Genomic DNA, 12,434 nt, shown 5'->3' on the forward strand with positions numbered 1-12,434 from the left:
AGTTTCCTGGAAGCAAGGGGAAAAGGGGAATCGGCTGCCCAATGAAAGGAAACCGCTTTAACGTCGTCGTTCTGAGAGCCGGGCGTCCCGGCAGTGGCAGGCAATGCCGTTCAGAGCGGTGGAGAAGCAGCCGGTCGCACTGCCTTGGTCTGTCAGATACTTTTGAGGAGCGTCTTCTCCAGAGATAGCCATGGGGGGGGTTCGAGACAGCCCCAGATTGGGAGTGTCAGCTGCGGCCCGGTGGCCCCCGGGAGAGCTTCCTGGAGGAGGTGACCTCTGGTTGGGCTGAGTGGGAACTGGACAGAATGGTCTTTCACTTCCCACCTTGGTCTCATGCAGTCTAGGCAGCCTCCCTGAGAGGTGACCCCAAGACTTGAGGGCTTTTGGAGGCTCGGGCCCAGCCCCCTTTGGGTGGTACTGGCCTCTGAGGCCCCCACTTCTTCCTCGTCGGTAAGACGGCGCAGCCTGGCCCTTGATCTCTCAGGCAGCTAGCGACCGGAGGCGTGGCGGAGGGCGGCGGGGGGGAGGGGGGCTGGTGTCACAAACACAGGGCGAGGTGGGCACACGCGCTGGGGGGCTGGGGGCCTAGAAGGAGTCTGGATTTGGGGCCGAGCACGCAGGGGACCCGCAGCCGGATTTCTGCAGGAGAGGTGCCCAGCTCTGTCCGGGCGACGGCCCGCTGTGAGGTGGACGGGGCGACCTCTGCAGGGGGGACCCCGGAGGGGCACAGGTTCGGCGGGCGAGACGGCAGGTCCCCTGTTGGTCGACCTGGAGCGGGGGACGGTTGCAGACATGGGTGCAGGGGGTCGGCGTCCGGAGGCCGGAGAAGAGAAGGGGCCGGGGAAGCTCTGCCAGAGAGGAGGGAGAGTACCGGGGACTGGCGAGTGACCGTCCGCTCGGAGGGCGGGTGCCGGTGGGGTGGCACAGGAAGCCGCTGACAGGAGCTGTGGGCGTTTGGGGGCTGGACGAGGGTGTGGCTGGACGAGGGTGTGGCCGGGTGCCCGCCAGCCAGCAGGGAAAGCGCTCCTCGCTCACAGCGGGCTTCCCGTGGACGGGCCCCGAGTGGGCCTGGCCGCTTCGGGCTCTCCATGGGCCAGTGAGGCTGGATTGACGGGTAAGAGCAAGGCAGGTGGTGGGCAAGCTGGAGCCCGGGTCGGAGGTCGTGGTGGCCTGCCCCCACCCACTGCAGCTGAACAGAAGCGGGCGAGGCGTGCAGGGCCCCGCGCCGCAGGAGCGATGAGGAGTGTGTCCCTGAACTTCGGAGAAGTGCGGGCTGGCTCCAGGGCCGACGGGGGCCCGCTCAGCCGCTGGGAGGGGCTGTGTGTGGGTGGCGGCCCTTTGTCCTCTTGTCCGCGGGGGCAGACAGGAGCACCCCGTGTTCCAGCCTGGCTTGAAGAGGCCAAGGACTCCCAGCTGCAGCAGCACCAAACACAAGTCAGGGGCGCGCCGGACCGAGACCGTCCGAGGCATCCCCGAGGCCGCGCTGACCCCCTCGCCTGTCCCCACAGTGCTGAACAAGGACATCGCAGCCTGCCGCACGGCCACGATCACGGGCACGCTCAAGCGGCCGTCGCTGCCCGAGGAGGAGAAGCTGAAGCTGGCCCACGCCAAGGCGCCCCCCGCCAACTTCAACAGCCTGCCGGCCAACGTGTCCAAACTGCACCTGCACGGCTCGCCCCGCTGCCCGGGCGGCCCCCTGCCCGACTTCCCCAACCACTCACTGACCCTCAAGAAGGACAGGGCGCCCAAGTCCTCCTTTGCCGGGGACGGGGACATCTTCAAGAAGCTGGACTCGGAGCTGAGCCGGGCCCAGGAGAAGGCCCTGGACACCAGCTACGTAATCCTGCCAACGGCCACAGCCACGCTGCGGCCCAAGCCCCAGGAGGAGCCCAAGCACAGCATCCACATCGATCAGATGCCCCAGACCCGCCTCATCCACCTCAACATGGCACCTGACACGGGCCTCCCCGCCCGCAGCCCACCCTCCCGCCAGCCCCCAGGGGGTGGGCCCCCGGAGGCACCCCCCGCCCAGCCCCCACCGCCCCCGCCCCCACCACCCCCGCCGCCCACCCTGGAGCCAGCGCCCCCCAGCCTGGGGGAGCCCGGGGAGCCCGCCGCCCACCCAGGGCCCAGCTCGGGGACCGGGACCAGGAACGAGAATGTCTCCACCTTGTCCGTGAGCTCCCTGGAGGTGAGGGCAGCCCAAGGGTCCCGGGGGGTGGGGGGGCAGGGGTGCTGTGGGCGCTGCTGGTTTGGGCTGCAGCCGGCGGTCGGCAGGCCAGGCCTGGGAAGGCTGGAGGCCGGCATCCTGGCCTCACTCCTGCCGGAAGGGGTCCCCTGGCAAGAGTGGGGACAGGCCTACGCCGGAGAGCTGGTTCCTGGCAGGGCCTGCCCTCACCCTGTTCTCCGGCCACACTGCCCCCGGCCCTGCTGGGCCCTGGCGACGGGGGGCTGGTGGCCTGTGCCATTGCAACGGGGCCCACCCAGCTGGACTTGGGCTGGCTGCAGTCTAGCCCATTCCGTGGTCGGGCGGTCACGGCAGCAAGTCCCTCCTTAGGTCAGCCTGAAGCCTGGAAGTGACCACACTCAGCCTGTCCGGCATGGGGCTCAGAGTGCGTTGCGGGGAGCGTTGCCTAGCACCCCCAGGGACCCCCGCCCTCCCCGGGCCACGCCCCCACCTCCTGGCTCACGGCCTCTGGTGAAGCAGCCCCAGGCCCCGGTTCTCTGTGGTCCCCCAGCCGTGCCACCCGCCCTGCGTCCAGTTCTCGTCTCCTCGTCACTGGCCAGTGCCGGAGGACAATCTAAGACGGTGAAGAAAGGCAGGGGCAGAGAATGTGGAGGCATGGCCCCGCTCTTCCGTCTGGCCTTGGTGTGCCCACAGTCTCCTCCAGGACCCCTGCCCTCTGCATCACCCTTGTCCTCTGTCTCTCGAAGCGGGAGATGGCCCTGGGGACAGTCTGGGACAGAACGTGATGAAAAGCATCTGCAGGCTTACCCCCATTCTGGAGCCGCAATACCGGAGCCCCAGGCGGTCGTGTGACTGTCACTGCTGTCTGGGGCCTTGGGCTTCTATTCCCCTTGGCTCAGCGGGCGCCCCCTCTGCCCACCCTCTTCCCCGAGAGCCCTCGGGCTGGGCCCCCCCGCTGTCCCCGGGCAGGGGCGGGGCCTACAAGCGGCCTGGGTGCTGCCAACTATAGGGCAGTCAGAGGCATGTTCCCCAGCTTGGTGGAGAACCCGAGAGTAGCCATGGGGTGAGGGGGTCCCCAGTCTCCCCCCCCGTCTCAGGCGAGGAGAGGCCCGGACTTGTGGTCTGGGAGGTTTGGGGCGACTGCTTGCAAATGCGCACAACCCCCTTCTCCCCACAGCGGCGGAAATCGCGGTATGCGGAACTGGACTTTGAGGTGGGTCCCACCTCCTGGTGTCCCCTTCCCCAAACACCCGGAGCCCCGGGAGCGGGGTGGGGGGGGGGCGGGTGGGGACAGGCAGCTGGAGTCCAACCAGGGGCAGGGAGGGGCTGGGGGGGAGGAGCCCGGCCAGGCAGGGCGGCTCCTTTCCAGGCTCAGGATGCCCGGCCCCTCCCGCCCCGCAGAAAATCATGCACACCCGGAAGCGGCACCAGGACATGTTCCAGGACCTGAACCGGAAGCTGCAGCACGCGGAGAAGGACAAGGAGGTGCTGGGCCCAGAGAGCAAGGTCTGGGGGACGGGGCGGGGCCTTGGGGCTGCGGGCGGGGTGGTGGGGCGGGGCCCTGGGGCGGGGCCGGCAGAGGGAGAGCCCTTGGTTGAAGTCCCTACGCGCTCCTTCCCCTCGCTTCAACTTTTCCCGAAGACCGGCCCGACGCAGCCCTCGCCAGAGCCCCGCACACCGGCCTTCCCGGGGACCCACCCCACGCCCAGCCCCGTCCGGAGGGGTGCACGGGGGGGGGGGGGGTCTGGCTTCTGCCAAGGAAGGCAACGGCCGAGGGAGGGGTGCCGGGCCGGCGGGGCCCCCACGGCGGCGGGAAGCGCTCCGCTCCCGCTCGGCCCCGGGGGGGGGGGGGGGGGGGGCCTGCAGCCCGCCGTTCCGCCCGCTCAGGTCCCTTCCTCTCTGTTTGATTCCCGTGTGCGTTCTCTCCTCCCCGCCTCCGCTCCTGCCCCGTGGCCTCCCTCTCGGCCCCTGCCGCCCTCCCCGCCCGCCGGCCAGCAGCCGGAAAAGCAGCAGACACCGAACAAGCGGCCCTGGGAGAGCCTTCGGAAGGCCCACGGGACGCCCGCGTGGGTGAAGAAGGAGCTGGAGCCGCTGGCGCCCTCACCGCTGGAGCTGCGGAGCGTCGAGTGGGAGAAGTCGGGCGCCACGATCCCGCTGGTGGGCCAGGACATCATCGACCTCCAGACCGAGGTCTGAGCGGGTGGGCGGCGGCCACGCACCGGGCCCCGAGGAGGACATCCTGCTCCGCCCGCTCCCGCCGCAGGACGGGCACAGACACGCTCCCGGGCTGCGGGCCAGGCCCGCGCCCCGGCCTCAGGGCGCTCGGACGGCGGGCCGGGCGGAGGCCCGCGGCGCTGGGACCAGAGCCGGAGGGGACGGGAGGCCCCGGCGGCCCCGGGTGGGCACAGGGCTCCAGAGGCCGGAAGGTGCCTCAGACTCTGCCCTCCTCGAGCCCGGCGCCGGCGGGCGGGCGGGCGGGCGGCCGCGGACAGTGGCGGGGCGGGTGCGGCCAGCATCCCCAGGACACCTGCCTGAGCTGCCGCGGCAGAGGACCAGCCTGCTTGGCCCAGCTGGCCTGGCACCATTTTTTAGACACCCCTACCCCTCGGGAAGCAGCCAGCCCCCCCCCCCCCTCACCTTTCCAGGGCCCGGGGCCCCTCCCCAGACCCAGGTGGAGAGCCCTCTCTCCCACCTGTGCTGACCCCAGGGGCAGGACTAGAAGCCCACTCCGGGAAGAAGCAGGGGTGGGGAATCTATTTTTTCTCTCCTTTTCTTTTCTTCAATAAAAAGAATTAAAAACCCACATCCCCTCTGTGTGGGCCTTCTCTGTGCGGCACCAGCCCCGCGGCCGCCTTGGTCCCTCCATCCGGGTCAGAAGGGCGGGGCAGGCCTGGTGGGCACCTGGCCTCCACTCCCGCCTCCTACCCTGCCTGGGTGTCAGGAGCTCACCCTGTGTGGGCCTCGGTCCCCAGGCCAGCAGTCACGTGGTTCCCGGGGATGCCGTGAGGGAACCGAGGGGGACCCTCGGATGCTGGGCTCCCTTGCTCCCCTGCCCGCAGACTTTTAGACCCACGGGGCTTGGCGTGTGACTTCCCTGCGCCCTGAGTCATGGCTGGAGGGACAATCCAAGACAGCAAAGAAATGCAGAGGCAGAGAATGTGGGGGGGGGAGGGGGAGGAGGAAGGCCCCTCCCGCCTGGCCTTGGTGTGCCCACTGTCTCCTCCAGGACCCCTGCCCCCTGCATCACCTGTGTCCCCCAACCTTCCCCTTTGTCCTGGGGCAGGTGTGAGGAACAAATGTGGACACGCCCAGAGCCACGCCCCCGTCTCCATCCTGCCCCGCCCTCTGCCACCCCCCATCTAGGCCTGGGGCACACAGTTTGAGAAGCTTGTCTCTCCAGGAGAAATGCCGGGTCCTGCCTCTCCTCTGTATTTCCAGCAGGGGGCAGCCTGCGCCTCCACTGGGAGCCAGGCTGGCAGGTGCGAGGCTGGGAGGGGCGGTGAGCCAGGCTCCCCCCACCAGGCTGCGCTTCCCACCCTGGGGGCAGACCCCCAGACCCCGCTGGACCCCGGGAGGCGGCAGACAGTGACCACTGGCCCAAACAAGGGGTGTGCAAGTGGTCTGTTTGCGGGTCCCAGCGCCCCGGATTATGGCCCCCCAACCGCGTCATTCAAGATGAAAAAATGCCAACCCCCCCCGAAAAGTGGGGGAGCTGCCTGGCACGGGTCTCACAGCGCCCCACCCACCACTTGTCACAACCCCCTTGGGTCACGGCCACAAGTGGCTGAGGAGGGAGAGGGACCGGTGGTGACCAGGCATGGCTGTGAGGGGCTGGGGAATGCGTGGCCACAAGCGCCCTGGCACGGGCCCGCACGTCCCCGGGAACCAGCCTCTCAGCCACGGTCTGGACACTTCAAAAAGCCAACTCTTGTGGGTGCGATGTGGCAGCCAAACCTCCCCCGGCTGAGGCTTAAGTTTTTTTCGAACACTGGGTGCGCCCAGGCTCTCCCCACACAGAGAAGCCTCCAACTCCGAGCGCATCTGGCCTGGGGCGGTGGGGGGGGGGGGGCGGTTCGGACGAGGGCGGCCACTGGCTGCCTTCTCATCCTTCCCCAGAAGGAGGCCGGAGCGCCCCCAGGAAGGGGGTCCTGGTGCAGAAAGCCCTGAGCCCCCCGCCACGCTCCTGGGGGACGGCGCACGGAGCACAGGGTTTACCACTGCCCTCGTGGTGTGACCCAGGCAGGGTCCGGCCGGTGACCTGCCCTCCCCTGTGCTGCTCGCTTGTGCAACAGAAAAGCTGGGAAAAACAGCAAACCAAGATGGACCCGAGCCACACGCTCCCTGCATGCGATGGCAGTAACCCGGGGGCTCAGGGTCAGCGGACCCAGGTCCCCCCGTCCCGGCTCCCTCCAGGAAGGCTGTGTCCTTCCAGGAGAAGCCCCGTTCCCTGTTCTGCCCCGGGCCCCACGTTCACGGCTGTTCCGTGCTGCATGGCCACCTGGCACAGTGACTGGTCGCAGAAATGGCTGTCCTCTCTCCGGGCCTCGGTGCAGGAAGCCCGCCGGGGACGTTACCCACCCCCCCCCCCCAGACTCATGGAAACCCCTGGGCCTTGCGTGGGTCCGCCTCCGTCACCTTCCGTGGGGGGCCTGCCGCAGCTGCTGCGCTCTTGCCTCAGGGACCGGGGAGGGGTCCGGGTGCCGGGTAGTGAGCCCAGCTCTCCCAGCCCTCATCCCTGTGGGGAGGTCACCCAGTGGCAGCCGGGAGGCGCCCCGTGCTGTTCCCACTGCCAGAAGCCACTCCTTTCCAGAGGTGGTCGGGCCACCAGAGAGATGTTTTCTTCACTGTCCGGGCGCCTCTGTCCAAGTGCCATCCCGCCACGGGTGCTCGGAGAATGCCTCCGCTGCCCCCTTTTGCCTGCCACCGGCAGTGCATCGTGGCCTAGGGGAGGCGCCCAGGATGGCGGTGGTCACCCTCAGGGGCGGGAGCACGTGCGGCCAGAGCTCCTCTGGTGGCGCTGGCGGTGGCTCTGACGGTGGCGATGATCCGTGTGGCTGGTGGTGGTGCCGGGGTGGGGGTGGGGGGACGGGGGCATCTGGCAGATGGAGGGACAGAAGGGTAGGAAGGAGGCTGCCCGAGGACAAAGACCAGAGCCTGAGTCCCCCGGGGGGAAGGGGGGGAGGGCAAACTGGAGGCAGCCTCCTCCAGGCCACACACTCCTGACACCCAGGTCCTCCTCACCCGGCGTCCTCCTGTCACCAAGGCCAGCAGGGCCGGGCCGAGCCCGGAGGGAATCCCAAGCAGTCCCTGCTCGCCCGGTGGAGACGCCCTGCCCCTGGGCAGGGGGAGACCCTCCCTGGAAAAGCCTTCACAACCACCCCCGGGCCCAGCCCCCAGCTGGCCCCCACCAGCAGCGAGCCCCCCACTATCTGGAAGGCCCTCTTCCAGGCCAGCCTCCCACTGCCGTGCCGGCCGCCGCGCAACACCCTCCGGCCCCTCCTGGCCTCAGCCAAGATGAAGGGCCCGCCTCCAGGCTCCCGTCACCTCCCCTGGCCCCGCACCCGACAAGGGCTTTTGCCTCCACAGAGGAGCAAATCCACGGTGGGCCTCATGCCCCGGGACTGTTCCAGAACCTTCCACCAGCGGGGAGTGCCCTTCCTGGGCCTGCTCCACCCACCCCCAGTTCCTCCTGGAGCCTCCGGGCTATGTCTGGGCAACAAGGGACCTGTGTGGCTCCCCTGGGGTGACAAGGCAGCTGGTGTCCCACCTCAAAAGTCCAGAAACCGCCACCCACCCCTGGTGGCCATCCTACTGCCCTGAGAGGTTACCGGCAGCCCTTTCTGACAGATGTAAAATCTGGGGTCCCTTGCTACCGCCCCCCCAGACCCCGGCAGGTGTCTGGGCTCATCCTGAGGAGTGTCCGCCCCCTGGGGAGGATGCCGGGGCCCTGGACGGAAGGGCTGGCACACCGGTCAGGGCCGGGAGGGGTCACACGGGCCTCTGCCTGTGTCACTAGTGTGCCCACTACTGCCAGTGACCAAGGGAGCTCCCAGACCTCCTGTGGAGTGCACCTCTCCGCACGGGGGTGTCCCATGGTCCTGGCCAGGTCTGCTCAGAACGGTCCACAGAGGGGCCCAAAGGTGGGCCGGCTAGGGGCAGAAGGCCTTGACCTTGGACGAGCCCCGCCCCTCTGGGCCTCGGTTTCCCCTCTGGCACTGTGGCAGCAGGATCGGGTGACAGATCCCTTCCAAGGCCAGCAGTCTGTGGCCCTGTAACCTCTTGAGGCGGGGAGCAGCGGGCTCCCCCAGTACTTGTCTTAGGGCCTAAAAATAACCAGGAGGGGAAGGGTGTCTCTGAATAGCTCGGGAATGTGCCAGTCACTCCGGCGGAACCACCTCCAAATAAGGATCTGGCAGAGCCGGAAGCCCTGAGACAGTCACTGCTCACGTCAGCCTCCCAGCTGTGCTGCTCCAGAACTTTCCCTCCCACCGCAGCCAGCCCTCAGCCCGGGGCCCCAGGGGTCTCCCCCCAGAGCGGTCAGGGCACGGGGCAGGGGTCCTGGGGCCCCCTGTAGACCACAGCTCCTTGGACAAAGAGTACTGGGGTCTGAGCAGTCACAATCACGGAATCGAAGATTTGCTCATCCAGAAACTTCCCTTTACGTGCGTGGGATCTTAGGACAATCACATTCAGACCCCTCCCCCAAATCTCCGAAGACGGCAGTGCAGGGCCCCCTGAGGAAGGTAGGGTGGGCTGTCAGCCGGCTCTCCCCTTGGCGTCCCAGCCAGCGGGTACCCCGACTGGAGACGGTGGCGGGGGGCAGCCTAGAGCCCTGCTTGGGCCAGTTGCAGGGCGCAGGCGTCCCCAGCTGTCCCAGGAAGGCAGAGGAGGTGTTGCTGGACTCAATATGGCTCTCTGGGAACACCATATGGATCCTGCCCAGGAAGGGGAGTCGGGAGGAGGCAGGAGGCAGCACCCCCACCAGTGGCACCCCTCTCTCTCTCCATCACGGGGAGGCAGCGGTGGGTGCAGTGGCCTGGTTCTGGGACACTTCGGCTGCCTGTGACCTCAGGGAGCCTGTCCCCTCGCTGGTGTGCCTCCTTCACCAGCCTGTGCCCCACCTGTCCTCTCCTGTCCTTTCCAGGCTCAGGGTTCCCGGATCCTCAGAGGGGAGGCAGCTGACAGGCTCCAGCCCGGTCTCTCTAAAAGGGACTTAACCTTCCAGATGGATGGGGGGGGGGGGGAGCGGCGAGGGGGGCCAAGACAGGAAAGAGGGGGGATGGAGTTGTGGTGGAGGAGAGGAGGGGACACGCCCCGGTGACGGTGCCCTGAGAGCCAGAGCAGGGACACCATCCCCCAAGGCTTCTGGCGGTGGGGAGGAGGGTGGGGAGCTAGGCTGAGCCTGGAGGTCATCGGGGTGGGAGGTGGGCACCCGGGGAGGCAGACAGACCCCAGGCTGGAGGCTGCAGACGGCTTGAGAGCCGGGCAGGGGCCTCTCTGCTGGGGAGGGACACTCTGCTCTCAGGCCCTACCCCTGGGGAATCCCAGGGGCCACAATGGACTCTGGCCTCCCCCAGGACACCAACAAGTCACTAGGGGGCAGGTGTGGCCAGGGTCACACGGCTGAGGCCTGCACCGCTGCCTGGGTCGCACTGGAAGCTCCCCCCGCCCCCCACCATCCTGCCCCCCGCAGTCTCTGCCCATGGCTGCCATGTCCTCTCCTGGCCTCACCTTGATGGAGCCACCCGCCCCCACCCCACCCGTGGCTCCCTGTCTCTCTAGAGCCACCGCGCGTCTTGCCTCAGGTTTTGGTGTGGGGGTCCGGTCCCCCCTCCCTCCGGCATGCACATGAGATCTTGTCCTCTGACAGCGGGGAGGGCCGCCGGGGAAGGAGCCCCCCCAGGACCACGCTGGGGAGGGTGTGCAGACCACTTTCACCCACGCCCCGGGATATGGCAAGGTGTGTGTGTGGGGGGGTGGGCAGTGGAGTAAGCCAAGTGGGCAGGATAGGGAGAGGGGACGGTGGAGGCCAGGCCGAGGGCCAGGCTGAGGAGCGGAAGCATACCGCCAGGGCGGGGAGCCGCGGGGCTTGCAGGGGCGGCAGGAGAGGGGGCTCCTGCCGGAGCCTCACAGAGCAGCTGGACCTCAGGGAGGACCAGAGCATCACAGAACGACGCATCAAGCTGCTGGCATCGGGGAAGGGCAGACCCCCGTGGGGCAGGTGCTACTATTCCCATCCCCCCTCGCAGAAGAGCAACGGAGGCACAGAGAGGGTGAGCGCCTTGCCCGAGGCTGCAGAGGCGCGTCCGTGGTGAGCTCTGAAACCAGGCGCTCAGGCTACGGTCGCTGTGGGCTTAAGAGAGGTCACACTGGCCCCCTAGGTTTGTGAGAGCCGAGGATCGATCGTCAGGAAGAAAAGGAATCATTTCCGTTGCATAACTTAAAGCAAAGCAAGACGTGACGCCCACGTACTCGTCGCCGTGGCCTGGCCTACTTTACAGCGCCTACCGGGCTGCACACCTGCCAGGCCCTGATGCTGTCTCGGGCAGGAGGGCGACGTGCCCTCCTCTCTGCACCCATCTACCCCTGCCTTCCCCGGGAACGCCGGGCAGAGACACCCGCCCCTCCCCCACCGTGAGACTCCCGCCCCGCCCCCTGTCCCTCCCTCCTTCCGGGGCCCCTTAAAATCAGGGACTCCCCTCTCGCCACACGCCTCCACGGCTCCCCTAATTAGGCCTTCTCACTGCATTTAATTACACAACCATTCAGGCTTTCTACTTCTTGAGTCACTTCTAGGACGCCATATATTTTTAGAAATCTGTCCGTTTCAACTTAAGTCTCCAAATGTATTGGAATGAAATGGCTCCTAATAGTCTCATCGCTTTTTTTGGTTTCTAATGTGTCTGTAGCTGGGTCCCCTTTTCATCTGGCCTTTGTTTGAACCGTGCCTTCTCTTCTCTCTTGCGTGCCATCTTATCGGCTGTTGCAAAGAACAAATGTTTAGCTCTGTGGGCCTGCTGTATTCATTTTCTTTCATTAATTCCTGCTCTTATCTTTATCTCCTTTCTTCTCGGGTTTACTGTGAACAAAAATAACTAATTCCTTAAGCTGGATGCTTATCACATCAAACTTTTAGCTTTCGATATGCATCTGATGTAAGCCTTTAGGCTACAAATTTCCCTCAAGGTGTTGCTTTGGCTCCACCTTTTTCCATTATCGTTGTGTTAATGGTTACTTTCTTTGATATTTCATATGCTTTAAAGTCCTGAATCATGGAAATTTTTAAATCTGCTTTTTTTGTGATTTCCATTTTAATTATAACGCTGTCATAGGAGCACAGGAGCTATGCTAGCTATAATGCCAGCATAGGAGCTAGTCCGTAGGAGACCTGCTTTGTCGCATAGCAGGTACCCATTAAAAAAAAAAAAAATACTCCCGGTGTATTTTCTAACTGCTAAGCACACAATAGTTAATATGGTTGTAAAGTGCAAAGCCTGTGAGTCTCAGTGCTCGTCTTCCATGCAGCCAATGGTTTTCTTTCTCTGTGACCTGCCAATGTTAAAAAAGGTATGTTGAAAATCCCCACCAGGATAGAGTTTTTTGTAGTTCTACCAAAGTTTGCCTTGTTTATACGTCTAAACACAGTTTAAAACTGTCGCATCTTCCTAGCAAATCAAATCTTTTATTCTTTTGAAGGGACCACCACTCTACATAATAATGTTTTTATCCTTTGACTTACAGTCCCTTGTGTTGGATATTAATGTAAATACCCTATCTTTTGTTAAATAGTATTTAAAATCCAACCAGAGAATCTCTGTTTTTGAACTGGTTTTGGCACTTTAAAAATCCGCTTTCTTAAAAAAACAAAATCATCTTTCTTGGGGCGCCTGGGGGCTTAGTCGGTTGAGCAGCCGACTTTGGCTCAGGTCATGACCTTGCAGTTTGTGGGTTCGAGCCCCACGTCAGGCTCTGTGCTGACAGCTCGGAGCTTGGAGCCTGCTTCGGATTCTGTGTTTCCCCCTCTCGTCACCCCTCCCCTGCTCATGGTCTGTCTCTGTCTGTCTCTCTCTCACTCTCTCAAAACTAAGTAAACATTAAAAAAAATAAAAATCCTCTTTCTTGGATATTGAAACAATTGCACTTTTTAAATACCTATTTTTAACCCACTTTTACCTTGTATTTGGTCCAGAAACCATAGATTCTTTCTACTCCTTTTCAGCTTACCTTTGACATTTTACCAGTTGTT

General features: G+C 64.7%; 1 protein-coding gene across 4 annotated transcripts in view; it reads left to right on the forward strand.

The window, feature by feature from the left end:
- ADGRB1 (adhesion G protein-coupled receptor B1) overlaps positions 1–4,991 on the forward strand; it is a 66,787-nt gene extending 61,796 nt beyond the window's left edge. For all 4 annotated transcript variants that reach the window (XM_042923731.1, XM_042923728.1, XM_042923729.1 and 1 more), the window contains 4 exons: positions 1,509–2,191; positions 3,366–3,401; positions 3,590–3,694; positions 4,187–4,991. In XM_042923731.1, the coding sequence (XP_042779665.1) occupies positions 1,509–2,191; positions 3,366–3,401; positions 3,590–3,694; positions 4,187–4,384 (1,022 nt within the window). In that variant the 3' untranslated portion in view covers positions 4,385–4,991. The remainder of the gene's footprint in view (positions 1–1,508; positions 2,192–3,365; positions 3,402–3,589; positions 3,695–4,186) is intronic.
- Positions 4,992–12,434: the final 7,443 nt, after the last annotated feature.

This window comes from Panthera leo, chromosome F2 (assembly GCF_018350215.1).
Source record: "Panthera leo isolate Ple1 chromosome F2, P.leo_Ple1_pat1.1, whole genome shotgun sequence".
Taxonomy (NCBI): Eukaryota; Metazoa; Chordata; class Mammalia; order Carnivora; family Felidae; genus Panthera; species Panthera leo.